Source organism: Amphichorda felina (genome assembly GCF_050947745.1).
Source record: "Amphichorda felina strain 45539 chromosome Unknown scaffold_3, whole genome shotgun sequence".
Lineage (NCBI taxonomy): Eukaryota > Fungi > Ascomycota > Sordariomycetes > Hypocreales > Bionectriaceae > Amphichorda > Amphichorda felina.
Window position 1 is genome coordinate 1,951,702 of NW_028145047.1, and position 26,643 is coordinate 1,978,344.

At 55.8% G+C, this 26,643-nt stretch overlaps 6 protein-coding genes across 6 annotated transcripts; 4 read left to right on the plus strand and 2 right to left on the minus strand.

Annotated features, from left to right (window-relative positions):
- Nucleotides 1-642: 642 nt before the first annotated feature.
- On the minus strand, nucleotides 643-2,992 carry ACO1O0_003313 (uncharacterized protein; the record flags this gene model as incomplete). Its single annotated transcript, XM_083192767.1, has 2 exons — nucleotides 643-1,929; nucleotides 1,988-2,992. The coding sequence occupies 2 exons, from the start codon at nucleotides 2,990-2,992 to the stop codon at nucleotides 643-645; spliced, it is 2,292 nt and encodes a 763-aa protein (XP_083051824.1).
- Nucleotides 2,993-4,037: 1,045 nt separating this feature from the next.
- Nucleotides 4,038-4,700, plus strand: ACO1O0_003314 (uncharacterized protein; the record flags this gene model as incomplete). The annotated part of the gene is made up of 1 exon (XM_083192768.1): nucleotides 4,038-4,700. One exon carries the CDS (start codon nucleotides 4,038-4,040, stop codon nucleotides 4,698-4,700), a length of 663 nt encoding a protein of 220 aa, XP_083051825.1.
- A 146-nt stretch (nucleotides 4,701-4,846) lies between these two features.
- Nucleotides 4,847-5,877, minus strand: THG1 (tRNA(His) guanylyltransferase; the record flags this gene model as incomplete). Its single annotated transcript, XM_083192769.1, has 5 exons — nucleotides 4,847-5,065; nucleotides 5,125-5,229; nucleotides 5,280-5,368; nucleotides 5,422-5,594; nucleotides 5,747-5,877. The coding sequence occupies 5 exons, from the start codon at nucleotides 5,875-5,877 to the stop codon at nucleotides 4,847-4,849; spliced, it is 717 nt and encodes a 238-aa protein (XP_083051826.1).
- Nucleotides 5,878-6,410: 533 nt separating this feature from the next.
- SWD1 (WD40-repeat-containing domain protein) lies at nucleotides 6,411-7,871 on the plus strand (the record flags this gene model as incomplete). The annotated part of the gene is made up of 1 exon (XM_083192770.1): nucleotides 6,411-7,871. The coding sequence occupies one exon, from the start codon at nucleotides 6,411-6,413 to the stop codon at nucleotides 7,869-7,871; it is 1,461 nt and encodes a 486-aa protein (XP_083051827.1).
- A 940-nt stretch (nucleotides 7,872-8,811) lies between these two features.
- Nucleotides 8,812-14,114, plus strand: RPO21 (DNA-directed RNA polymerase II subunit RPB1; the record flags this gene model as incomplete). The annotated part of the gene is made up of 2 exons (XM_083192771.1): nucleotides 8,812-9,168; nucleotides 9,234-14,114. 2 exons carry the CDS (start codon nucleotides 8,812-8,814, stop codon nucleotides 14,112-14,114), a joined length of 5,238 nt encoding a protein of 1,745 aa, XP_083051828.1.
- Nucleotides 14,115-25,738: 11,624 nt separating this feature from the next.
- On the plus strand, nucleotides 25,739-26,059 carry ACO1O0_003318 (uncharacterized protein; the record flags this gene model as incomplete). The annotated part of the gene is made up of 1 exon (XM_083192772.1): nucleotides 25,739-26,059. One exon carries the CDS (start codon nucleotides 25,739-25,741, stop codon nucleotides 26,057-26,059), a length of 321 nt encoding a protein of 106 aa, XP_083051829.1.
- Nucleotides 26,060-26,643: the final 584 nt, after the last annotated feature.

Sequence of the window (26,643 nt, forward strand, 5' to 3'; positions counted from 1 at the left end):
CTTCTTCCCCAAACCTCTTCACCCCGATGGGCCACGACTTCATTTTCGCTTATGTTTTTTTGTCCAATACCATTTTCTTTTTGCTCTTCGAAAGCTGCACCTTACTTGTTCCTATTTGCCTCGTTTCTACTCGTTGGACCAAATTCATATATTCCACCTTGATACCCCTTAAACAGACAAGTTCAGCCAGGATAAAGAAAGAAGCAGCAGCACCAGGGGCAGAATTGAGGCGAGACGATACCCTTCCTCGTCAGTTTTATATTTGGGGAAGTTTGGCCATTTCTTCCACTTAAGCCGAGAGCTTCTTTTTTCGGAGAGCGTGTAGTGTGGTAGACGAGAATGAGCTGTTTGATTATCCAGGACACGTTGTCGTTGATCTTGGTCCTTTTGCGACTGTTGAGGGGAGCGATCGACTTTTTTTTGGGTACCAGTGGAAGTAGAAATACGACTCCTCTTGTCTTACACTCGATTCACTCAACTAAGTACAGACACTGTTCCCACCGGCCAGCGCGTTTTAAGTCCTCCGGGGATACAGACAAACACGGACAAGAGGATTTAGATCTAGTTAAACTTGGCTGGAATGTCTGCGTAATACTATTTATCTAGTTGGCAGTGTTGCCTCTCTACAGCGTGACCCTCTTTTCAGGGGCTATCGTTATTGATCATGGTAATACCTCCGTACCCCTCATCATCGGACCCGCCTGAGGTCGGCGTGAGCGGGCGAGGGTAATCAGTCATGGAGCTCTTGGGAATCTCCGGCGCAGAGTCCTCCTTCATGGGTGCAGTCTCCGGCTTCGGTGTCGCGGCCGCGGGGTCGACTTGACCTGGACCATTCGAGCTCTCTCCTTCCACCGCCTGGGTTGGTCGACGCGGAAGAGGCGGGTTTGGTGCGTCGTCGGGCTTGTGGGCAGGGTCTCCGCCTAGTGGTGGGGAGATTGTCAGGCCACGAAGATCATGTGAAAGGTCCTTCCTGGCCGAGTGCTCGGATGCCTCCTTGAGCTCGGAGGGGCCATCGAGGTCGATGAGCTGGCCCTCAGCGTTGTACTCATCTTTCATCCTGATGACATCGTCCTTCTTAATCTCCCTGCCGGCTTTGATGCCGACAAAGGCACACTTGCGCAGAATCTCGCCCGCCAGCTCCGGGTAGCGCAGGTGGCCGCTGACCGAGTCGCTGAGGTCGATGTTCTCAATGCCCTCGACGTCCTTGATGGGCTGCAGGCCGGCCACGCCCATGGACAGCGTGTACATGCGGTAGACGAAGCCGAGGATCATGTCGTTCTCCGAGTAGGCGCTGAAGATCTTGCCCGAGACGACGGTGCGGATGGTGCGCCAGTGGGCCGAGTTGGCAGGGGCAGGGGCGCCGATGATGATGACCGTGTCCACGAGGCCAAAGGCGCGGCGCTCGGCGAGGGACTGCAGGCAGGCGTGGATGGCGGTGGCGCCGAGCGAATAGCCGATGAGGGTCACGGGCCGCTCGCCCTGGACCTTGTTGATGAGGGCGTCGGCGAGGAGCTGGCCAGCCTTCCTCGAGCGATTAATACCCCGGCTGAAGGGGTTGTCGACGTTGGACGCGGCGGCGAGGATCTGGATGGGCCAGAGGGCGGCCCAGAGGGTGGCAAAGACGGTGCGCTTGATGATCTCGTACTTGAATGTGTTCCAGGCGGCCGATTTGACGAGCTCCTTGAGGGCGGTGCCGAGGGCGACAAGCGTCTTCATCTCGTACCGGAGGGCGAAGATCTCGGTCTCGGTGCTAAGCACGCGCCAGGGCTTGGTGATGTCTTCTTCATCGTTGAGCCAGCCGTTGATACCAATAGTGATTCGAAGCCGGCGATGCTGCTGTTCCTTCTGGTAGTCCTTACCCCATTCCTCCTGCAGGGGGATAAATTTGAAGTCCTCCACCTCTTTCGCATAGTTGTCCATCATCTCACCCTGATAGGGAGCATCAGTATACATCCAAGGGGCCGGCAGGGGCGTCTTGGGCACTCACAGTCATCTTGGCGCCGTAAGCGCCAAAGAGCGCTCCCACCAGAGCTCCATTCATCCAGAAGATTCCCAGGAAACTCGCCACTCCTCCAAGGCCAATCCCACCGAGGACACCTCCAAGGGCACCTGCAACGAGGGGCGCAGCGAGACCACCCGTGACACCGATGACGGCGGCACCGGCCACGGAGGCGAGCCCAACCTTCCAGAAGCGCCCAAACTTGTTCTCCTGCCGACGCTTGGCAGCTTCGGCCTCTGCCGACATGGACGCCTCCTTCTGCTTGTCGTCGGCCTTGGAGGACTCCATCAAGGTCTTGGCAATCTCCGTCTCCTCCTGGATGACAAAGGACTGGGGCAGTTCGAGGGCCGAGGCAAGGTAGAGGATGAGTGTACGTGAGTGGGCCGAGTACTTTCCCGTGGACAGGAGCAGGAGCAGGACGCAGCTCAGGGCCTCCTTGCGGTCGCGCTGGGGCAGGCTGGTCATCCTGGTGGGGATGGGGTAGTAGAGCATGTGCAGGGCGAACAGGTCCTCGGACTTGTCGACGCGGACGCCGCCCAGCTTGATGAGGTCCTCGCCGTCGTCCGGGGTGTCGAGGCTCATCTTGTCCATATCCTCGGCGCGCTTCCTGCGCTCCTCCTGGATCTTGGCGTCGTCTTCGACACGCACAATTTCCGCGAGCTTGGGCATAAACTCCCTCTTCCACTCGCGCATATGATTGATGGCGGCCTTCTGGATACTGGCAGCCTCTCTGGCGGCTCGGCCGGAGGGCTTGGGCTGCTGGGCCTGGGGCTCGCGCGGTCCATCACCCTTAGGTGTGCTCTGGCCGCTCTGTTCCGGGGTGGCGGTGTTGCCGATGTCTGTAGTTACGGGGCCGAGGTCATCGTCGGATGGAGTCTCGAGCTGCGTGATCATGTACGTGACAATCTCATCAACAAGCTTGAGGAGAGCGCGACGGCGAGCAGGGTTGAAGGTGATGATGAGCTGGCGGGGGTCAGAGCAGAGGGGCGCCATGATGAATCATGGGCCGAGTCTGGGCTGCTCGCACAACCAGAGATTGACGAAGATGAGTTGACCAAGTTGGCCCGAATCGAAGTACGTCCTTGAAGGTCCTTGAGGGTCCTTGAAGGTCCTGGGAGGTGATAATTGAAGGTTGGGCGATGATCAGTTCTGATGACTGAGGAGGTGGGATAGGTGGCGGTCCATCGGGAATACCACGCTGATCAGCTTCGCCGTTGGGCGAGGGGCTGTGTGCCTGCGAGGCGGTGCCCTGCTCTGCGGCGCAGATGCCTGTTGGCTGCTATTGTTGCCCACATTGTCTTGAATGCCATTGAACGGCTATCGTTTTGATAAAAGTTTAGTTAGGGACCTGGGCCACTTTCCCTGTTTCTGCTCTAGTCGGTGCTGTTCATATACGGAAACTAGTAGCATCCGTACTTGCATTTCTTACCCTACATCTCCCAGTCCCATTTACTCGTCGTAGAGGATCACTGCCATAGAGGGCCTATGCTGCACGGTGCTTCTCTGCGGGAATATCTAGGATAGCAGCCTAGTGTTGCTAATTGTGTAATGGATAGTCTCGAGGATCCTCGCATATGTTTTTGCAGCCAATACGAAGTATGTTGTCGTGGGATCTTACTACTGTAAGAAGACTTATCAATTGTTCAGTTGGAGCACTCAAAAAGCGAATATATTCCGATATCCAACTTGAGTCCTGCTCAAACTCCCATAAACTTAGGAACAGATACCAGAAATAAATAAATGCCTTGGTTTTTATGTTGCAGGTATCAAATAGGCGCTAGGTACCTCGTACATTGGAGTCGGCCTCGTGGGGCCAGTGTGGAGAGAAGCAAAGGACGGAGAGATTTGTTGGAGGCAGGTTGTGATAAGCTGGCGATAAGCGATCGCTTTCCTTCCCCACCAAAAAAAATCATGGACGCGACACCAGCACTGCTCGTCTAAGACCCTTCTTACAGCACCACCAAGCAACGACAGTCTTTTTTAATATTGGACTTCTACCCCCAGTACCTCTCCTCCTCGACCACGCTCCGCCACACCGATGAATGCCCACGCACTTCTCTCCGCCCAAGGGTGGAGGGGACACGGACACTCCCTCCACAAGACCGACGACACCATCGGCCTCGCGAAGCCCCTGCTGCTTTCGCGGAAGGACAACACGAAGGGACTTGGCACATCGCAGCACTTCAACGCCGACCAATGGTGGCTGAATGCATTTGACGAGCAGCTCAAGGGCCTGGAGACGAGCAAAGATGGTGGCGTGCGACAGACCGTCACCACCGGCAAGCTCAACACGGTCGAGATGGGCTCCATGGGCAAATACTCGGTATACACATCCTTTGTGAGCGGTGGCTTTCTGGAGGGCACCGTGGATCTTCTCAAGAAGCTGTCAGCTACGAGCATATCCGACTCGACCCCCGAAGACGACCAAGACGCGAAGAAAGCCAAGTTGAAATCCTCCAAGAAGAGCAAAGAGACCAAAGAAGAGCGTCGGGCCCGGAAAGACGCCAAGAGGAGGCGGAAAGAAGAACGGGCGTTGAGGAGAGCGGCCCGCCAAGCACGCAGAGAGCGCAAGAAGGCCAAGGCTCTCGGCAAGGCATCGAGCAGCTCCGGCTCCAGTGACGCGGCCAAGGAGGAGAAGAGGAGGCGGCGCGCAAAGAAGGAGGAGAGAAGGAGGAAGCGCAAGGCCGAGGACAAGCCCTAGAAATCATGAAGCGATTTTTGCTGCTCATCTGATGGATATTTGGAACGGCGATATACATACACACAAGGTCTAGACGCATTTGCATGGAGTTTTGGCGGGGGCAACTAGCGTTGCCGCGGATACTTTGATACCCATTGTACGGCTATTTACGTTTCCTTGGGAATTTTACCGGGCTTATTTGAGAGGATCCAGGGCCGTCTGTCCCAGAACTCGTCCTTGATGATGTCCAAGTGCTCCACCACGATTTTTGCCTTGGCCCTGCGCTTCTTGTCCTTCTCAGCCTGGGATTTGGATTGCTGGACGGGGTCGCCTTGGGCGTCGACAGTCTTGGCGGTGTCGTGGCTTTCCGGATCAGCCAGCTCGTACTACCAGCCCCGGTTAGTCTCATCCTCGAGGAGGTTCTGCTTGGGTCGCCCGAGCTCACATCTCGAAATATCACGCTGCCCTTTTTGTAAATCTCGGGCTCGCGATTATAATTGATGCCGAACTTGGAAAATAGCAGTTCGTTCTTCTCGCTAGCAATCGTACCCTGTCTGGTGTCAGTTTTGACGCAACACCACGCTGGCCACCGTCACGTACATCGAGCGTCTTGGAGGCTTCCTGGTTCGAAAGTCCGCCGAGCTGTACAAGGGACCAGAATGATGTATTGTAGAGATTGTTTATGTGGCCTAGCACGTGTGAGACTGATGCAGCTGAGACGAGACGAGGCGAGGGTGCTTACAGTCCGCTTGGCGCCAGCTCAGATAATCACGGAGGTTCTGGATGCTTGGGTAACAGACTGCCCGTCCGTCAAACGTCGGAAGAGGTACTGAGAGGGGCGCATCGGGGAAATGAGTTGACCATGAGTGGACGTAGTTGGATGTGAATGTCGAGACCACAGTGGTGACCAGCTTGCTGGGAGGGGTTCAGACTACATATGCAACCAAGGTCGGAATGAGTGCTAACCTTGCCCTTCTCTCAAAGAGATTTGTAGACTTGTGAAAGACGAAACTGTAGGGTGTAAGGTACTGTTCGAAACTCATATCCGCTGTGAAGAGGACCCATACCTGTACTCATCGCTCACTCCATAGGAAATGGTGATGTCAGGTAGATCGGCGACGACGGCCTTGGCCGCCGTGTTCATGAGATCGAGTGCTCTCCGGTCGTTGGGTTTCTCAAAGTTGTACTTTGCGCACATCCTGCGATCCTTGTAAGACGATGTAAAAAATCACCTGCAGCGGGGTGATGTTTTACTTTGTGAATGCCCGCCCGTCTATACGGACCACGATCCATGTGTTTGGCAGCAGGCCATCTGGTTGCTCAAAGGCTTTCACATACTCAAATCTTGGAAACTTGTTAGAGTAAAGCACCAAAAGGATCACCTGGAAATCTCACTTTGAGTTCGCCATCTTATGTCGGCTCTGTGGTGGATTGGAGTGGATGAGTATGGTTTTAGTAGAGAGGTCATCGGCTGGTTGTGGAAAATGTTAGTGCAGCTCGCGAGGGTGGAGAGGGGGGAGCATTCAGTTATTCAGTTGGTGGCTAAATCCACACCCCGGGGTGGGCGCAACTCTCAGCCTTGCAGACGAACAAGGGCCTGCGAGACGCGGCTGCCGACTGGAGAGAACAAGTCTGCGACCGCTGTGCGACATCCTGGGAGCTTCACCTGGCTTTTCACCCCTCCACCATTATGCCACTGCGCAGACGCGGAGGCTCTCCGTACCAGTCACCATGAATCTCCTCCTGTCCGACGACTACCTGCTTCAGGACTACCCTGAATGCATCACCAACACCATTCGCTCTGGCCACACCACCATGATGCGCTTCGACCGCAAGGGAGACTATCTTGCTTCTGGGCGAGGCGACGGCACCGTCGTGGTGTGGGATCTCGAGACGATGGGGGTCGCGCGGAAGTTAAGGGGCCACAATAAGAACATCACTTTCTTGAGCTGGTCGCGGTGCGGAAGGTATCTTCTGTCGACGTGCCAGGGCTGGAAGGCCATTCTATGGGACCTTCAGGATGGGAGTCGCTTCAGGGAAGTGCGCTTTCGAGCACCCGCCTACATGGGCGAGCTGCATCCATGGAACCAGTATGTCGCTTCCCGATGGCGTGGCCAACGGTCTACTAACGCCTCCAGTCTCCAGTTTGTCGCGTCGCTCTTCGAAGAACAGCTCGTGTTGGTTGACTTGACCAATCCGGTCGACGTCAAGCATATACTACCTTCTGCCCCGAAGCGACCCGCCACCGATGGCGATACCGCACTTAAGGAGAAGCAGGCCAAGGAGGATGCCAAGCAAATGACAACGTCGGCCATCTGGACGGCGACCGGAGAGCACATCCTCGCGGGCACGAACAAGGGCTGGCTCAACATCATCGATGCGGGGACTCGTGAGGTGATTTACTCGGAAAAGATATGCGGAGCGGCCATAACCACGATGCGACTTACGAGCTCGGGTCGAGAACTCTTGGTCAACTCCCAGGACCGCATCATTCGCACCTTTCGCGTACCAGACCTCTCGGTGGAGGACCTCGACCTCGACACACTACAAGTCCCCCTCGAACACAAATTTCAGGACGTGGTGAACAAGCTTTCTTGGAACCACGTCACATTCAGCGCGACCGGCGAATACGTGGCGGCATCTACGTATAACAATCACGAGCTCTACGTATGGGAAAGAGGTCACGGTAGTCTGGTGTGCATGCTTAAAGACCCCAAAGAGGAGCAGGGAGTCATAGAATGGCACCCGACGCGGGCTCTCCTGGCAGCGTGCGGCCTGGAAACAGGCAGGATATACATATGGTCTGTGGTCAGCCCCCAGAAATGGTCGGCGCTGGCACCGGACTTTGCAGAGGTCGAGGAAAATGTCGAGTACATCGAGCGTGAGGACGAGTTTGACATTTATGGCCAAGAAGAGATCCACCGGCGGCGACTAGATGCCGAGGATGAGGACGTGGACGTCTTGACGGCGGATGCGGCATCGAGGATGGTGGAGGATGGGGAGAAATTTAGGATGCCAATTCTGTTCAATCTTGGGGAGAGTGATAGCGAGGAAGAGTTTGTGGCGGTCTCGACAGGAACCATGCGACGTAGGAGTCCTGGGGATGGTCAAGGGGCCCTCGATCATGGGGGGTCGGAGAGGGTGGCTGCGAAGAAGGGAGCAAGCAAGGGCGGCCGTACGAAGAAAAAATAGCCATGAATGACAAAGGAACAAAGGAAACCATTGGTACGTGAATGACGCAGAGAGGCACGTGTGAATGTACCTGGGTGCGCACCGATAAGTGACTGGCCACGGTGCACACTTGTGAATGCACCAGCGGACAATCTATTGGTGAGGAAGGGCGCATTGCAAGGAGCGTGAGTCAGCCGCTGATGAAGTGACAAGCGAGTTGGAATAAATTCGGTGGGCATCTATGGGGTGGTATTTGGGGAAATGAGGCGCATTGAATACGTCGGAGTCGGCGATGGGCTATTGTGGACAGATTAGAAAAAGCTTAACGTGCCCCAACCCGCCTCTCAAGGCCCATTCCATGTCCACCTTTTTCTGTCAGGTGGCTCTGAAATAGATCCTCATGTACCTCGCCTCCTTTCACCCTGCAACCTCAGGCACCAATCTCAGCCGTGGGTGGCGCGTGTTCCACAAGAGGACTAGCGCAGAGCGGACGTGTGGCCAGCCGCCCCCAAGTGCCAGTTTCTTTCGTGCTTCACCCTGGCCTCTCTCCTCAACCACGACAAAACTTTGCCCAACAACCATAACCATCGCCGCGCGCGTCCAACACCAGGCGCTGCGTCACGGATAGGATCCCAGAGTGATCTGCGACACGACCGACGAACGATCCTCGACTTCTCGCGAACTTTCGAGGTGGCGGCAACGGGGGAGATCAGCCTGAGGTTCTCCTGGGCCGCTGGCCAGGACAGGCGTTGCTGCTGAGCGCCATCCGCAACCCGCCCTCGACGGCGAAATTCATCGGTCGGACGACTACCCGCGACGATAACTTGGTCGATCTCGATTTTCCATTCGTTTTTTCTCGCGATTCACCGCGCTGCGCCGTTGTTAAGGCGCGCGTTGTCGATTCTCCGCCTCACCGGTCGCTTACCTCTCACCCCGGTCGGAAACGAAAACATCAGCAACCATGGCGAACCTGTACTTCACCCACTCGAGCGCGCCGCTCAAGACGGTGGAGGAGATTCAGTTCGGCCTCATGTCTCCTGAGGAGATCAAGAGCATGAGTGTTGCCCATATCCAGTACCCGGAGACTATGGAAGAGAACAAGACAAAGCCTCGCGATGGCGGCCTCAACGACCCCCTTCTCGGCTCGATCGACCGACAGTTCAAGTGCAAGACGTGCACTCAAGCTATGGGCGAGTGCCCTGGCCACTTTGGTCACATCGAGCTGGCCAAGCCCGTGTTCCACCCTGGCTTCATCAAGAAAGTCAAGAAGATCCTCGAGATTGTCTGCCATAACTGCAGCAAAGTGTTGGCCGATGAAGTTGGTCTAACCTGAACTCTCTTTGACGATTTCTGGCTCGTTAGATGCTAACACGCTATTTCCAGAGCGACCCCGAGTTTGTCGCCGCGATTCGCACGCGAGACCCCAAGGTCCGTTTTCAACGGGTCTGGGCAGTCTGCAAGAAGAAGCGCCGGTGTGAGAACGAGGAGCGCCAGGACAAGAACAAGGACGAGGAGTTCGCACCGGGCTTGAAGCCCAAGCTCGAGAGCCATGGCGGCTGTGGCAACATGCAACCGCAGGTTCGCCAGGCTGCCCTACAGCTCAAGGCCGCGTTCGAGGTGACCTCCGAAGACGGCCCGAAGAAGAAGGAGACGATTCCAATCACACCCGAGACCGCCCACGGCATCCTGCGACGGATATCAGAGCAGGACCTGCGAAATATGGGCCTCAACTCCGACTACGCCCGTCCCGAGTGGATGATTGTCACAGTTCTTCCGGTGCCCCCGCCGCCAGTTCGTCCTAGTATTTCCATGGACGGAACCGGTACAGGGATGCGAAACGAGGATGACTTGACGTACAAGTTGGGTGACATTATTCGTGCCAACGGAAACGTGAAGCAGGCCATCCGTGAGGGCTCACCCGCGCATATCGCTAGGGACTTCGAGGAGCTTCTCCAGTACCATGTGGCGACATACATGGATAATGATATTGCTGGACAGCCCCGCGCCCTCCAGAAGAGTGGAAGGCCTGTCAAGGCCATCCGCGCGCGTCTAAAGGGAAAGGAAGGTCGTCTAAGAGGAAACTTGATGGGAAAGCGTGTCGACTTTTCGGCCAGAACTGTCATCACGGGTGATGCCAATCTTTCCCTTGACGAAGTCGGCGTGCCTCGCAGTATTGCGAGGACATTAACTTACCCGGAGACTGTGACGCCTTACAATATTGGAAAGCTTCACCAGCTGGTGGAGAACGGTCCCAACGAGCACCCCGGTGCTAAGTATGTTATTCGGTCAGATGGCACCCGTATCGATTTACGGCATCATAGGCGAGCTGCCCAGATCTCACTCGAGTATGGCTGGAAAGTTGAGCGTCATCTGATGGATGGCGACTACATCATCTTCAACCGTCAGCCTTCGCTGCATAAGGAGTCAATGATGGGTCACCGTGTCCGTGTCATGCCCTACTCTACCTTCCGACTCAATCTGTCCGTCACCTCACCCTACAACGCAGATTTCGATGGCGACGAGATGAACCTTCACGTTCCCCAGAGCGAGGAGACACGAGCTGAAGTCAAGGAGCTGTGTCTGGTTCCTCAGAACATTGTTTCGCCCCAAAAGAATGCTCCCCTGATGGGTATTGTCCAAGATTCGCTCGCGGGTGTTTACAAGCTCTGCCGGCGAGACGTCTTTCTCAACAAGGAGGAGGTCATGAACCTGATGCTCTGGGTCCCGGGCTGGGATGGCATCATTCCCCAGCCTGCCATCCTTAAGCCGAGACCTCGGTGGACTGGCAAGCAGATGATCAGCTTGGTTATCCCCCCGGAGGCCAGCATCCAGTCTGGACCGGACGATTACAACTCCCTGTTGAAGGACGACAGTCTGCTCATCCAGGGCGGGCAGCTCATCTACGGTCTCCTCAAGAAGAAGCACGTCGGAGCGCAGTCTGGTGGCATCGTCCACATTAGCTACAACGAGTTGGGGCCCAGTGCTGCCATGGCCTTCCTGAATGGTGTTCAGCAGGTTGTGACATACTGGCTGCTGCACAATGGTCACAGCATTGGTATCGGTGACACCATTCCTGACAAGAAGACAATTGAGAAGGTTCAGCTTGACATCGACGATGAAAAGGCCAACGTCGCAGAACTTACGGCCAAGGCCACGGCCAATGAGCTCGAGGCCCTGCCTGGTATGAATGTCCGTGCCACTTTCGAGCACGAGGTCGGTGTCGCTCTCAACCGTGCCCGTGACCGTGCTGGTACCACGACTCAGAACAGTCTCAAGGACTCGAACAACGCTGTCACCATGGCCAACTCTGGCTCCAAGGGTTCGTCCATCAACATCTCTCAGATGTCTGCACTGGTCGGCCAGCAAATGGTGGAAGGAAAGCGTATTCCCTTCGGCTTCAAGTACCGTACCTTGCCGCACTTTACCAAAGATGATTACTCTCCCGAGTCTCGTGGCTTTGTTGAGAACTCGTACCTGCGTGGTCTGACTCCTACCGAGTTCTTCTTCCACGCCATGGCCGGTCGTGAGGGTCTCATTGATACTGCCGTCAAGACTGCCGAGACGGGTTATATCCAGCGTCGTCTCGTCAAGGCTCTGGAAGATCTGAGTGCCCGGTACGACGGAACGGTGCGCAACTCCCTAGGTGACATCATTCAGTTCCTGTACGGTGAAGATGGACTTGATGCTATGTGCATTGAGCAGCAGAAGATGGGTTTCCTGAACCCTTCGGATGACAAGTTTGCCGAGAAGTACAGACTGGACCTCGCGAACCCTCCCGAGTGGTTTAAGAGAGACTATGAGTATGGCAATGAGTTGACTGGCGACAAGGAGTCCATGGACCTCCTTGATGAGGAGTGGGATGCCCTCGTCGCGGACCGAGAGCTGGTCAGGAAGATTAACCGGCCCAAGAAGGATGAGGATATGATGCAGCTGCCTCTGAACATTAACCGCATCATTGAGTCGGCTAAGCGAATCTTCAACGTGAAGGTGACGGATCGCAGCAATCTTCGTCCGACGTACGTCATCCCGACGATTCAGAATCTTCTGAAAAAGATGATCATTGTTCGTGGAAACGACCCTATCTCGAAGGAAGCCGACTCGAACGCCACGATCCTATTCAAGGCCCTCGTCAGGTCTAGACTGGCCTTCAAGGATCTGGTCAAGGTGCACCGGCTGAATAAGCTGGCTTTTGATCACATTGTCGGCGAGCTTCAGAACCGATGGGATCGGGCGTTCGTTAGCCCTGGTGAGATGGTTGGTGTGCTGGCCGCTCAGTCGATTGGAGAGCCGGCTACTCAGATGACGCTCAACACTTTCCACTTTGCTGGTGTGTCTTCCAAGAATGTCACTCTTGGTGTTCCCCGTCTCAAGGAAATTCTCAATCTTGCGAGCAACATCAAGACGCCTGCCATGACTGTCTACGTGGACGACAGGCTGGCCAAGCAGGAGCAGGCCAAGAGGCTCCGAAGCATTGTGGAGTACACCAACTTGCGCTCGGTTACGGCTATGACTGAGATCCACTATGATCCCAACATCCAGGAGACGACGATTGCTGACGATGTGGACATGGTGGAGTCGTACTTCTTGATTCCCGATGATGGCCAGGATACGATCGACCAACAGTCCAGGTGGCTCCTGCGTATCACTCTCGATCGCCAGAAGATGCTGGACAAGGAAATTAGAGTCGAGGATATTGCTCAGCGCATCAAGGAGGAGTACCCGAACGACTTGGCGGTCATTTTCAGTGACAACAACGCCGATGAACAGGTCATCCGTATCCGGACCATTGGTCGTGACGATGAGAAGGATGAAGATGGCGAGAAGAAGATCGAAGACGATGTTATGCTTAAGCGACTGGAGGCTCATCTTCTCGACACCCTGACTCTTCGTGGTGTGCCAGGCATCGAGCGAGCGTTCCTCACCAAGGGCACTACGCTTAACATCTCTCCGGAGGGTGCCCAGATTGCGGTCAAGGATGACCCCCGGTGCACTGAGTGGTATCTGGACACCAGCGGCTCGGCCTTGCGCGAGGTTTTGGCTGTTGATGGCGTGGACGCTACCAGGACATCGTCTAATGACCTCTGGCAGATTGTCGACGTGTTTGGCATCGAGGCTACTCGCTCGGCCTTGCTTCGTGAGTTGGTTAACGTTTTGGCCTTTGATGGTTCGTACGTCAATCACCGGCATATGGCGCTGCTGGTTGATGTTATGACCTACCGAGGCACTATCTCCGCTGTCACGCGCCACGGTATCAACCGCGCTGACACGGGTGCGCTGATGCGATGCTCTTTCGAAGAGACTGTCGAGATTCTCCTGGAGGCGGCGGCTACGGGTGAACTTGATGACTGCCGGGGTATTTCTGAAAACGTCATGCTCGGTCAGATGGCACCCATGGGAACTGGAAACTTTGACACCTTCCTCGATCCTAAGATGCTTGAGACGGTCATCTCAGATAACTCTCGCATGGGTCTCATGCCTGGCATGCCGGTCAAGGACGGCGATGTTGAAGGTGCTGCTACACCATACGACAGCGGATCGCCCATGGCAGACTCGGGCTACCACAGCTTGAGCTCACCGGTTGCTGGAAACTTCTCCCCTATTCAGGGCGCCGGCTCCGAGACGCCAGCTGGATTTGGAACCGACTATGCTGGTGGCGGCTTCGGCGGTGTTGGAGGCATGAGCCCGTACCATACGGGCGGCAACAAGAGCCCCTTCAATCCATCGCCTACGTCGCCGTGGAACATGGGAGGCGGCTACTCTCCGACTTCGCCCAGCGGTGGCTACTCGCCCACATCGCCGCTCATTGATGGAGGCGGCAGTCGGTTCGCTACGACACCGTCGTTCAGCCCCTCGTCTCCGTCATTCTCGCCCACCTCTCCCATGCTCCGCCCTGGTGGCCCTACCAGCCCCAGCTACAGCCCCTCATCGCCAAACTACTCCCCTACTTCCCCGACGTCGCCCAGGCACTACTCTCCGACGTCGCCTGCCAACTTCAACTCCCCGACGTCTCCTACCTACTCGCCGGCGAGCCCCAACTACAGCCCAGCGTCGCCCAACATCCACGGTGCTGCTGGGCCGACCTCACCATCTTACTCGCCCGCTTCTCCCACATGGTCTCCTACCTCACCGGCTTACTCGCCTACGAGTCCACGTTTCTCGAACGCGGCAGGCTCGGGTCAATCCCCCACAAGCCCCAGCTACTCTCCTACGTCGCCGTCCTTCTCTCCCTCGACCCCTGGGCCGGGGACGTCTGGAAACCAATAGTGAGTCCCTCCAGTGTAGTATTATGTAGCTCGTAAAACCATGACGCTAATAACGAGTCTCTTCAGCTCTCCTACTTCACCGTCAAACGACTGATTTGATTGAATATTCTATGGCAGACACGGGTTGTCACGTCTTTCTTTTCCTTCTTGCAATCTCCTTCAACGGCCGCAATTGGACTCAGCATAATAGACGCCGAACAAAAAAAGAACTTGGTATTTTTTGAGAGTAGTGGGGGGGGGGGGGGGGGGATAATCAGGGGACGACCGGTGAACAGACAAAGAAGCAACCGTACACATACCGCGGATACCAAAAACAAACAAATGAACCAAAAAAATAAAAGAGAACCAAGCTAAGGAAGGGAGACACAGTTGGGGGCCATTCCATCGAGATACGAGACCGGTGAAGATGGGGGCTGACGCAGTGGATCGGCAGTTGATGGTTGATCTTGTAATACGCTGACGTGTATAATAGCGATGAGGATGATTGATGGGGGTGTGTTGACGTGGATTGGCAGTCTGACACAAAAAAGGACGGCCCCAGATCAGATTGGAATCGGAGTCTCGAGCGAGCGCAGAAGAGCAGCGCAGCGGCAGGAAACTGGGAGCATCTTAGCAGGACTCGGAATGGAATTGGCCTATTTGCGGAAACTCTTGTTCCAAAAGTGCCCCAAAGAGCGTGTTCCCCCCCCTTCCTCCTTACCTCGATGAATAACTCCATATCCGGACTCGTTTCTGTGACGTGACATGCGTTCTGACCCTAAGCCGGCATGATCTTATTCTTTTTTGGATGTATTTGCGTGTGTTGTTGGTGTGTGTGCGCGCGTGTTGGGCGTGATAGGTCGGCGTTGACATGTTATTTTGAGAGAGGAAAGACAGCGCGGTGGGTGATGCATGCTCTCTAGCGGGAAGACAAATATATATATTGTGTGTATATATATACACACAACAAACACACGCATATATATAAATATAGTGGTGCATGTGCATAATAGTCTGTCTTAGTACTATGTAGGATCGCGCTACGCTGGCAATGACGTGGAGAAATATGCATGCAGCATTGAGGCACAGGTTGAATGGTGAAGATCTGTGGCCAGCAGCCGCGCCGCCCCCCCCCAAGCCTGGGCTGCCGATCCGACCCTGTTTGTGTGTGTGCGAGTTGGGGGCCGACAAGCCTTGTGCAACCGGTAACCAGCCCAGGGTTAAACAACCACCGGCGGGCTTAGGCTGGCTGCCTGTTCGCTGCGCCGTCCCACCCGCATAACAACATGCGCGCGACCTGCTCCTCCCGCAGCCCCCAAAAGGGATTTGCTGCTGCACCTGCAGCAGGCATGCAGTCAGGGTCGGGGCGGAGGAATCGCCCGGGGTGGGCAAAAAAGTGGGAGCTCCAAAAGTCGGCAGATGGGAGTGTGATGCCAGCCAGAAACCGGGACACCGAGTTCACCTTTAAAAAAGGAGGGGGAGGGGGAGGGAGAGGGGGGGGCGGGAGGATCAGGGCTGACGACGAACTTGCCGAGGGGCCGATCATGAAAGGAGGGGGCCAGGAGCAGACGATTCGCCCACGCAGGCGAGGCAGGCGAGAGACGCCTTATGCGCTGGCAGCAAGCGCGGGTTGGGGGCTAGAGTTGCTCCTTCCAACTCGTCGTCAGGCAAGCCCGGGCACGATGGTCATGTGCTGCGCTTCTTTGAGCGTCTGGTGGTGAGACAGCTTTTTTGGGACCAGATGCGCAGGCCGCAGGAAGCCTAGCTGCGCCGACGTCGTCTTACACCGAGGAAGCTGTTGCTGTCGTGGCCAGGAAGGTTATGCAGCAGGAGAGGCTACGTTGGTATCATGTAGACGGATTCGCGCCTTGGTTGGGTCCATGTCGCCATGTCGCCATGTCGCCATGTCACCAGTTGTCGACTGGCAGATCCCGCGAGCGCCTCTGGCGGCTACGATGACATGTCCCACGTTGCACAACGGCATAGCGACAGCCCGTGGCAGCCCAACCGACGGCTGCGGATAAAATCCCCGAGGGTGTCGCATCCCACCAAGTCCCCTCTTCCTCTTCTCCAATCAGTGCTGATTTTTAGGCTGCCCACCAGCATCCATTGCACCCCATCTCTGGGTCTGGTCGAAAGGTTTCCCTCTCCTCGGCACTGCACCAGCCCAAAATGGGGCCTGGCACGTCAGCTTGGGTAGGATCAGGGACTTACTGCTTTCGCATGGATTGTCACATGACGGACCGGGGATGCGGAGGATGCATGTATAGCGCCATGTAGCTTCATGGGTACCTGGGTAGTCTCTGTAGTTAGGACCGTCGCCGAGCTCCCCGACGGGAATTGCGAATTGCTTATTCGCCAGACCGCTGCTCTTCTTATCCTTGCCCAGGCTCTCTCCGAAGGTCATGGCTGATCTGATGATTGATCCACGGGAATTTGTATATGAACCGGCACTCGTTCATCCCAAGATGACGCAGACCTGTATTGATTAGTGATGCGCACAAGGAGGCAACCTCGCTGCACCATCGTATTTAAGTCATTGCCTGGTAGTTACAGCGGCCTCATGGCGGACCGTTGCCGGCGCATTGCAACGGTCGGTGCAACGCCTCTCTAGTCCAGCCTGGAGCTTTCTTGACCTTTGTTTTCTCAACAGGGCGACTTGCAGTAGTAATATGAGCGGAGCGAACAGCAGCACGGAGGCAAAGTCGAACACCCCGCTCCAGTGCCGCAAGATGATCGAGGGAATCGCGCCCCCAATGGAATAGCACCCCTGAACTCCCGGCTGTGACCGCGGCACGGATCGTGAATTGGGACGAGGGGCTCCCCCTTGCCTGGATGGTGCTGGAGCATGCTGATAAAAGCTAGAACAGCGATTGGGGGGGTCTGGGGTGGAGAAAAGCATGGGGTCTCGAGGCAAAGAGAATCACCATGTCGGCCAAGGCCTCCCGGGACGGAAACTGGAGGAAGCCGTCATCCTCTCCGGGAGCTTTTTGGACTCCCCCCTGGTCGGCCGACTCCGCGGCTACTCAGATGGCGCTTGTGGCTTTCTGCTGTTGGGAGTTAATTTCGTTGTTGGTGGCCATTGCGAATATGTGATGTGCGTTGTTGCAAATCCTTGGGCGTGGCCGCAGACCATGCGGCCACTCTGAACAGGGCCCCATCCTCGGCCACCAGCGGCCCATAAGCGACCACAGGCATAATTCTAGGCAGACTAGCACCAATATCAAATGGAAATAGTGGCGAGGGAAATAAATCAATTCTTGACGAAGTACTTGCAAGTAGAAGGAATGACGTTAAGTGACATGAACAAGAAGCCCGCTGCGGTGTCTGCCGCCGTCTCCAACTCCCAAGCCTCCCGCCGTCCAATGACGTCTAGCTAGCCCAGGCCAGATCCAGCGATACATTGCAAGTGTTTGCAACGAATTGAATGATTCATTAGTAGAATGACACAAGGAAATAAGGAAATAGGGAAAACAAAAAGATAGTCAAAGATGGAAGCAAAGGATTGACGAGAATCGTAGAAAAAGCAGCTCAAGCCAAGCAAAGCCGCGCAGTAAGATGAAGAAAAAAGTCGTGTGGGTTCTCTCGCGAGTTGTTGACCAAATCTTGCCCCTTGTGCTCAAGGCTCTGGTGTAACGGTTCGTCTAGTTGTTGAAAGTGTGGTTGGAGTTGGACTGATGATCCATCGAGATCGAAGTTGAACAAGTGCGAAGGAAGAAATATCATGAATGATCGAAATGCTACCGTGTCTCCCTCAACTGGGGGGATCGACGTGAAGAGATGCGAATTGAGCCGCGTTCGCCGCGTGGAAAGTCTACAATTTCTGTCTGTGTCTTCGGCGCTGTCTTGGAGAAGCCGGAGCCCTGAAAGAACAAAGTTAGCCTCCAGCAGGGATGAAAGAGGCTCGGTGTAATAATGACACACCTACTGATTATGCCCCGGGTTTGGGCATTCAGGTCGTGCGCAGTAACCCTCGTAGCTCTGCGAAGGCAGCATCTTGGGGGTCGCACAGGTGCATGTCGGTGCAGATTCCTCGTTCTTGACCGTGCAACCGCACGAGCTCCAGTGCTGAGTGGTGATCCAGATGCACATGATTGCTGTTGGCGATAGAGTAAATCTAGAGCTGGAGAAATGAAGATGGGAGCTTTCCACAAGCTAGTATCGTCCCGGCTGGGTCTGTGATGTAGGTGTAATAGTAAAGAGCTGGGCTTGGCTATTGCGGGAGTTTGTCAGCCGGGTCTTGCTTGACGAGGCCGGGGCTTTCCCCAAGGGAATCCAGGATAACTGGGGGAGGTTGAGAACTCACTGAACTCTCGAGGCTACGTCGAAACCGACAATTTGAAGATAGGGGCGAATATGGAAGATGTGTTCAGAATGGGTACTGGTGGAAGACTGGAGAGAGATGTGTTCCGGATGGTTGCTGCTGCTGATAGAAGAAGCGAGGTGTCGATGGTGGTGGATGGTTGCCAGGAGCAGATGACGAGGGGTCTTTTATAGTCCGTGACACGACTCCGAGAGTCTGGTTACGGATGACTGACGGCTGTTTGCCTCGCTCATGACGGCTCGTCCTTACCACGGGCCACTAGCACCAGTTGATTTTCCAGTTCCGCTGGTAAGAACCAAGGGTATGAAATGGCTGTTGGTTGTTCGGTTTGCCTTCCGCCCGCTATCGAGACCGGCTGGGCAGGCTGAAGATGACGAGGGTGTTAGCTGTGTCTGCGGTTTGTCCCAGGGTCTGTGGTCCGTTTCCGCAGGGAGGTACACGATGTACGTGGTGGGATAGGAGGCACGGATTAGGTAGGCCGAAGCACCATGTTGAGATGGCTGGTGAACGGGAACGCCTGGCCCACTTTGGTTGCCGGTGTGTCGCGAGTATGGGATAATGGAAGTGAAGACAAGCGGGCCAACAAGGCCTACCTTTCGCCGTTGGCCGGGGTGCAAAATCATCTGCAATTCTGCATGGGGACTCGGGGAGGGGAGACATCCGCAATGGCTGCACGCCACCACAGGGACATTGTCGAGCGGGCCAAGATCTGATACTTCGTAGCACGCTCTTAGAAAGGTGCAAGGATTACAATGGATGACGGCCGTGCTGCTTGTTGGGTGCAAATTAACGCGGCAAGGGTGTCATCACCGTCTCGTGGTGGCCTCGTCAGGCTCCCGGTTGGGTCGAGCCCCCCTCCACAACGGTAAAAGGAGGGCTACTGTAGGAACGTGCATGCCCAGCAGGCTGGAGCTGGCACCACGGGATGTGACTTGTGTGTCGGTTGGAGACGCATTCGTGTCGATAGGGCCAGCATCTTCGGCCGTTGCCCATTCGCTCACAATGCAAGCAGGGAGGCCATGGGATCTTTGACGCACTGCAGCACCCAGCAGATGACACCGGGGCGCGGGGTGGATCTGTTCACTGTTCCTCCCACGAGCCCACCGGAGCTTGGAAGCTTGAGTGGACCACTGCACAATAGTTACCATGGCCGAGGGCAATCGGCATCGTGCCTGGCGGTAGACGGCTCAGCCGGTGGCTCCTCTCCCTTGTTACAGATTGGGTTCATGTTTGGGGCAGATGGGGCGCAGTTGCGAATCCGCTGCTTCATTCCTAGAGCAGGAGGGTACTGGCTTGCTCCCCTGATCTCCTCAAATGGAAGAGAAAGAAGAGTTCGTCCGAGAACAAGGTGCTAGTGACGCTTGAAGCTAGCGGGGGGCCCATTTTTCCATCTCTCAAAGAGGTCAAGGACGATTTGTGGACATTGTCCGGATCCATGGCTTCAACAACACCAATTTGCGCATCTCATGATGTAAACCCGCACGCCGTGCTGTAGTAACGGCTCTGTTTCCAACACCCCCCCATTGGGCATGTTATGTTTTTTCTTCTTTTGATTTTCCACTGAATTTTAGACAGTTCGCGCCTCGGACCAACTCGAAATATTGACCGCAAGCAGCCACTTCAGGGCAGAGGTTGTTCCACGGGAAGGGTGATCAAGCTCGCCCCCGTGAGGCTAAGAAAGTTGGGAGGAGCTCAGATTCAAGCTTGTTGGCCGCGCACGCGGGCGTTCTACTCCGTGTTAAGAGTATTGGTGCGACTTGGATGTTACTGACACTGTCAAGCAACCGGGACATTCTGCCCGAGGCCGAGACCGGAAAACTCCTAGACAATTCTTAGAAAGGAGGGAATTCGTTGACGGTTGGTTCTGTTCGACATTTCTCTCTATCGATGTTTGGCAGAGGCTTGAGCCTGCCTAAGTCCGACGAGGCGACTGTTGGGGTGTTGGCGGCAGCTACGTCGATCTGCCGCTGTTGGTTGACGTGTGTTGCTGGGGGTGACTGCTCACATCGACAAGCGCCAAGTTGGACGACCAACATGGTCCCATAACTCCCAATCCCCACAAGGCCGCACATAGTAGAGGGCAAATGCCGCCGGTTACATCGGTTCGCAGCTTCCCAAGCCCCGGGCGTTGTACAAGCCATGATACGACGCTGAGATGCCTCATGCGGCGTGCGGCTGACGACGCTGGGTCGCGGTTGTGATGGAGCCGAGTCTCGCTTGTTGGCGCGGCTTGCACATCCTTGCCTACGGGGCAGGCCAGGACGAGGTGTCGTCGAATGGCGGCGATGCCGTTGGGTCTGAGCTTGGAAGAGACGAACCTGGTGGTGTCGGTGTGCATTGTGAGAACCTGGAAGGTAGAGAAGATAGGTCGCTGCAGTGGCCTATGCACTGCACGGTCTGCACCCCGGATGCATCTCGCCGGTCTCGCGGCTAGTAGGCTAACACTTTCTGCCTGTTTAGTACAAGTGGATTGGTAGCAGGTACCACCAGTCGGCTTCTGCCCTAGGCCGGATCTCAATCTGGACTGTTCGTGCCTAGGAAGGCACGTACTAGTACTACTAGTAGGTTGGATACAGATGGTTGCCAATTTTGGGGCAGGTACGGTCAGCAGACGCAGTAGAAGCCAGCCCCAGATATCGGACGGGATCCATTTCCTTTGAGTCTTGGACTCTCAAGTCTTGATCCACTTCCAGCCTGAGTCAAAGAGGCCCGCGAGAGAGGCCCACGAGAGAGGCCCAATGGCCCATACGAGAATAGTTTATGGCCCAGACCTGGCTGGTCTGCCTTGGATCAAGAGGGATGACACGGTGGTGAACAGTGAACACAACGCAGGAACACAGGAACACAGGAAGGCGCCGGGTGGCTTCATGGTGAAGAATTTTGGTCCTGTACGGAATGCATGCTGCCGACTTTGACCACCTGCCAGCCCACCACCAGCATTCGACGGGAAGGCGCAGGCCGGCGGGTGTAGAAGGTTGCCCCCTTGATTCTAGAATCACACATATCACACGCAAGGCTGATGAAGACCAGCAGAACATGGACTACTACTTCATAGTAGTAACTAATAGCTAGAGAGGTTAGGTGGCCTCGGCGTCAACCGTGTACCAAAACGGCGCGCCGACGTAACCATCGAGGGGGAGCTCCACTGCAGCCACTGCAGCCACTGGGACCACACTGGAGAACCCCTGGGGGACCCCTGGGGCACTACTGAGCATGCGCACAGTAGGGGCCCGGGCGTACGGGCGTGCACTGCAGGCGGCTTTTCAACGTAGGTTCCGCGCGTCTACGACAACCTGCACCTTTTCCCATCACATCACAGCCGCCTCTCCTATTGCTGCGCTGGCGTCATCCGCGTCAAAGGATACCAACATATGATCCAGTTTCCTCGCCTCACAGAATTGCAAGACATTCCATCCAGCTAGGTGGACGAGCTGCCTGACGGCCTGTGCGATTGCGGCGGCCGATGCCTCCCTCCCCCCTTTTTTGTCACCGTCTAATTCATCCCGTAGGCTGTTGAGCCTGTTGGTTGTGTTGTCCTCACCAGGTACCACGCCTGAAGGTATGAAACCAGCGAGGAAATGAACTGGATTACGACCACGTCGCCGTCGCTTATAGGTCTTCAACGCCAAGCCGCGCGCGGCGTCTCCTCGTGATATCCGAGCTGCATAACGCTTCAAGACAGCCTACGTTGGCTCGTCGGTATATCACTGCCGCCTCCTTGCGCTACTTGATGTTACACGGTGTTGCTCGATGTTGCTCCGATCCAACTTGGTTCCACACCGCGCTTCTGTTGCGGTTGCGTCTGTTGCGTCTCCAGAGCAGAGTTTCTTGGTGAATCACCTGTTGGCCGTCGAAAGTAGGCCAACATGAAGATCGCCCTTCTAGCGGACCTTCATGCGGCCGCCATGCGACCTTAATACCAGGCTTCCCGTGCGTGCCCCCGGCATTCAGGACTCCTGCATGTCCTCTTGATTCCGCCCTGCTCCCCCCTCCCCTTGCTGCCGGCCGCCGGAGCTGTCGACTTGACCCAGCTGCGGCCAAATAACAGTCCCCTGACAGCCTATTTCGGCAAGCCAAGTCACATGGGGGCCCAAAGCGATGGCCTGGACACATCTGATGTCAGTCAAGTGATTAGGGAGGGTCCGGTGCCCTGTGCCTGGCGAGGTTGAGTCGCTGTGCTCTGGTCTCATGTTCCCAATCCAGGGATTTTGGGCACCGAAGCCCCCTATTACCAACAACACCCTGTAGTCCACAGTCCTCAAAGAGCGGAATCGTCCACGACATGGATCCGGGGTTGGTCCCCTTCCGAGTTTCGTTGGGGCAGACATGACCACCCTTCATACGAGTGGTGGGCGCCGTACTCCCGAATTTCATGGCAAGCCTGATCATCCGAAAGTAGGCATTCGCCTCGCCTGCCACGCCTGTTCCCAAGATGGCCCCGATCTTCAGCGTGTGAAAACTCTTTCAGGGCGAGCCTCAGGGTCTGCTGGCCCCGATCTTCTCGTGCCGAAGAATACCTCCACGGCAGGTAGCTACCGGATTCTTTCTTCAGCACCTGACGGCAAGAATAGGCCAATTCACTCTCTCTAATCCCGCTGGTTGAAGAGATGGACAGTGTCCCTAGCCTTAAGATTCTTGTTCCAGGGGCCTGATCCCCCCCCTGGCCGTTGGTATCCGAACAAGCAAGTGGCCCGTGTCGATGGTATCATGCTTCCCTGTTCCTCGGGTCAAGCTTTCCAGGCAGAGATTTCCAAAAGGACGGCTGTTCGCCGGCGCGTTGGTTCGTCTCTGCATGTCATTAGCGAGCCCATCGATGTGAACGCCGTCACGCCGTGTCCAGCTCAGTGTGATGCGTAGACGCATGTGCGAGCTGGCCCAATGAGGATGGGTTAGCTTAGCGCCGGTCACCTCGACCCGCTCCACCGGTACGCGCTCGTATCCAGTCCATCTACGCATCGGCTTCAATCTGAGGAGGTTTTGCATTTGGGGGGCCCGAGGTTACACAGAATTGTAAACTTGTCACGCTGCAAAGCAAGCTTCTGTTCGTTCCACAGACTGTGGGGCGACCAATGTACAGACAGCCCCATGCTAACTCCCAACGCCTGACCCGGGAGAACATCAAAGTTTTGGACGTGCCTGTCGCGGGGGGACACGAGAAAGATCGATTAGAATCCGGTTCTGGACAAAAGGCGCATCCCCAGACGGTTCCGGTGCTGCAGCTTGATCACTCTAATCACAATGGGGGCCGCAATACCCAGAGCATACATCTCTCCGAGATGTATAGACAGCAGAGCGGGGGCTTGAGTCGATAGGAGCTTTCGAGGCTTGGTCGGGGGACACGGCCATCTCCTAAAGGCGAAGGGATCTTTTACCGACCAGGCTCGCAAGCATCAATAGCTCGCATATACGACACCACGAACGTGGATCTAATTACTCGCACTGAGATGTTCCTGGTCTCCGCAGTTCCTCCATCACCAGGGAGTATGGGGAGGTGTCTCCAAGGCTAGAGAGAGCGACGGGGCTTTGCACAGGAGAAGATGGCAGAAGTCTAGGCCCTGCGACGATGACAACCTCATTCAGCTTCGCCGCGCCCAGGTACTTGTGTGTCTACATAGGCAGTATATCATTAGTTTTTAGGTTATATCCTTTTTCAGGCCAGTTCCTAATATGCCTCCGTACGCGCGGGCTGAGTTCCTTGACTACGCAGATATTATCCAGCGGACCGAGAGGAGATGGGGATATTTGACTTTGTCGGTGTGATGACTACTTCGTGCGGCCCGCTCCCGGCCGGTCCTGCGGCCCTAGTGTTGGAATAAGGAATAACTTTGGGTATCTTTGCCAAGAGGTTCGCGTGTGCCACATCCCCCCCTTTTTTTTTGAAGGACAGAGTCACTTAGGCTGAGTATCTTTGGCAACGCTTGGGCTGGTTTCACTAGGCTGGGACGCCGGTGTTTCAACTCCGGATGATACGTTGGGGTATCACCAACAAAGCTCTGTATTCCTTCCGTTCTAGGAAATTGAGACGCAAACGATCGGCTGGGCATTCATCAAGGCCAAGGGGAGTAACACGAGGAGCTGCGGACGGCCCGAGACGAATAGAGAGGACCCTGGTTCGCTATTCCATATGGAGCAGAAGACGACACTCGACTGGGGCCAAGGCAAGTGGGAACGACGGCAGAAGCCACCCGGCCTGGTATCAGAAGGATAATAAGGTATACCACCCCACGAAGGGGCATGGCGAAGTGGGCAGATGATAGCGATAAGGTCGAGGCAGTGTGCGACGCTGCGATACTGCGACTCCTGCCGAGGCATGGATGACATGGATCGGCTATAGCCGGCGTGTCGTGGCTACTACTTCGTACATGCTATCATGTCACATGTGCACCTTGCTCAAAAGCCATGCATCTCATCAGCACCTCGTTCGAAAGCCATGCATCTCAACGGCGACGTGGTCGAATGGACATAGTCGGTGAGGAGTGTGAGGATCAGCCCACTTCTGGCTGTGGCAGGCCTCGACCGGTCCGAGACAGACGGAGCACCTGGACAAGGACTCGGGCCTTGGGAGGTCTTGGAAAGCTTGGGCGGCTTTGGACGGGGTCCTGGATGGGATCCTCGACGGGATGCTTCCGAGAAATCCCTTGTCTGGCGACGCGGGACCCAATGAGCTCCCAGCAACGCCGATTACCCCGGACTTGGCGCGGAGATGTGGCTAATGGATTCGGTAGAGCCTCATGTGGAGTTGCCGGAACCCCAGACCGACTTCACATGGGACGCGTTATGGTGTTGAGCTTGAAGCAGGCTCAAGCAGGCTCAAGCAGCCGAGACAAGACAGGTGACCCATGATACCCCGCGTCGACTTGAGCTAGCACTGCGTATGCAATGCGTATGTGCTATGTATGGAAGTTGTGTGCGTTGCTCTAAGGCGCCTGGGCCTATCGAACGCGCAGACCCGGGCCAACGGAACTACCGACCATAATCGACCAGAGGTAGTACCTATTATCCCGTATGCATAATGCGCATAGGTATGATGGGTTTCATCCGCAGCGGTCGGGACGAGCGGGCTGCAGGATTCGGTTCAACCAGGCTACCAGGCTTGCCAGGTTACTAACTAGGATGCAGAAGCAAGACACGATTCAGTCCCGTGGGGGGCCGGCCACCTGGGATTATAAAATGGACGAGTGCTGGTATCCTCGAAGCCCAGTTTCCCCCCCATCCCTCGCCATTCATTCTCTATACTCTTCAGCTTCCATTCGTCCATCTGTCCACCACTCTCTCGCCAGACCCATACGCAGCACACGCAAAAGCAGCCCATCTCAGCTGCCATGTCTTCTCCCGATGAGCGTCGTTCCTCTACCTTTCTCCGATTGACGCCATATCCCACCATCCGCGCCCAGGCCAGGCCAACCTTCCTATCGCTTGCTCCCGACAGGTCAGACTCCTACCCTCGGGTTCAGGCTCACAGGGGCTCTGTCAGCGACCCAGACGAGACTTCGATCGAGGTGGCTCCTCGCCGCAAGTCGAGCCTCAGCGGGCCTAGGATCCTCAAGCTGGGCCCCGTCCACTGGGGGGAGCACCTGTCGGAGCACAAGGAAGACTTCCACGAGGTAATCTCGCCCACGCCATCGCCCACGCCGTCGCCCTAGGCCCCCCCATCCACGCTGTTCCCGTGACGTGAGAGGGACAAAATTGAAGTAAATAAAAAAGGGGAGACCAGGGTGGGGGGCCACAATAAAGGCTGGAGGGAAACGCGGGATGTGATCATGTGGTTGCACTGCAAGGGTTGGCTTGCTTGGTGGATTTCTTGGGGACTAGTCGGCTTGTCAGATTGGAGCAATGGACGAATGGGAGTTTTCTGAATTTATGTGATCCTGCGAAGCTAATCCAAAGATGAAAATGGTATATTTCGACCCCTTTTTTGTCCCTCTCCCCCTCATTTGTTTTCTTCCCTTTTCCCCATCCCACTCTGTTATCTCCGGGCAAAACTGATTAGCGCAGCGCAGGGGGCGACGCTGACCTCGCAGGCTCGAAGAAGAACAGCAGCAGGACGGCTGTGAAACAAAAGAAAGGATCAGTGGGCGAGCTTGGCATCGTTCCAGTGACGGCCGGGGGTTCCGCGACATGCAGCGTCGCTCCGACGTGGAGGGAGGATTTATGCATGAACCGCAAGCTTATCTATTGTCTCAGTCCGAGCTATGTACGTGTCTCTGCCGGCACGCGCTGGACGTTC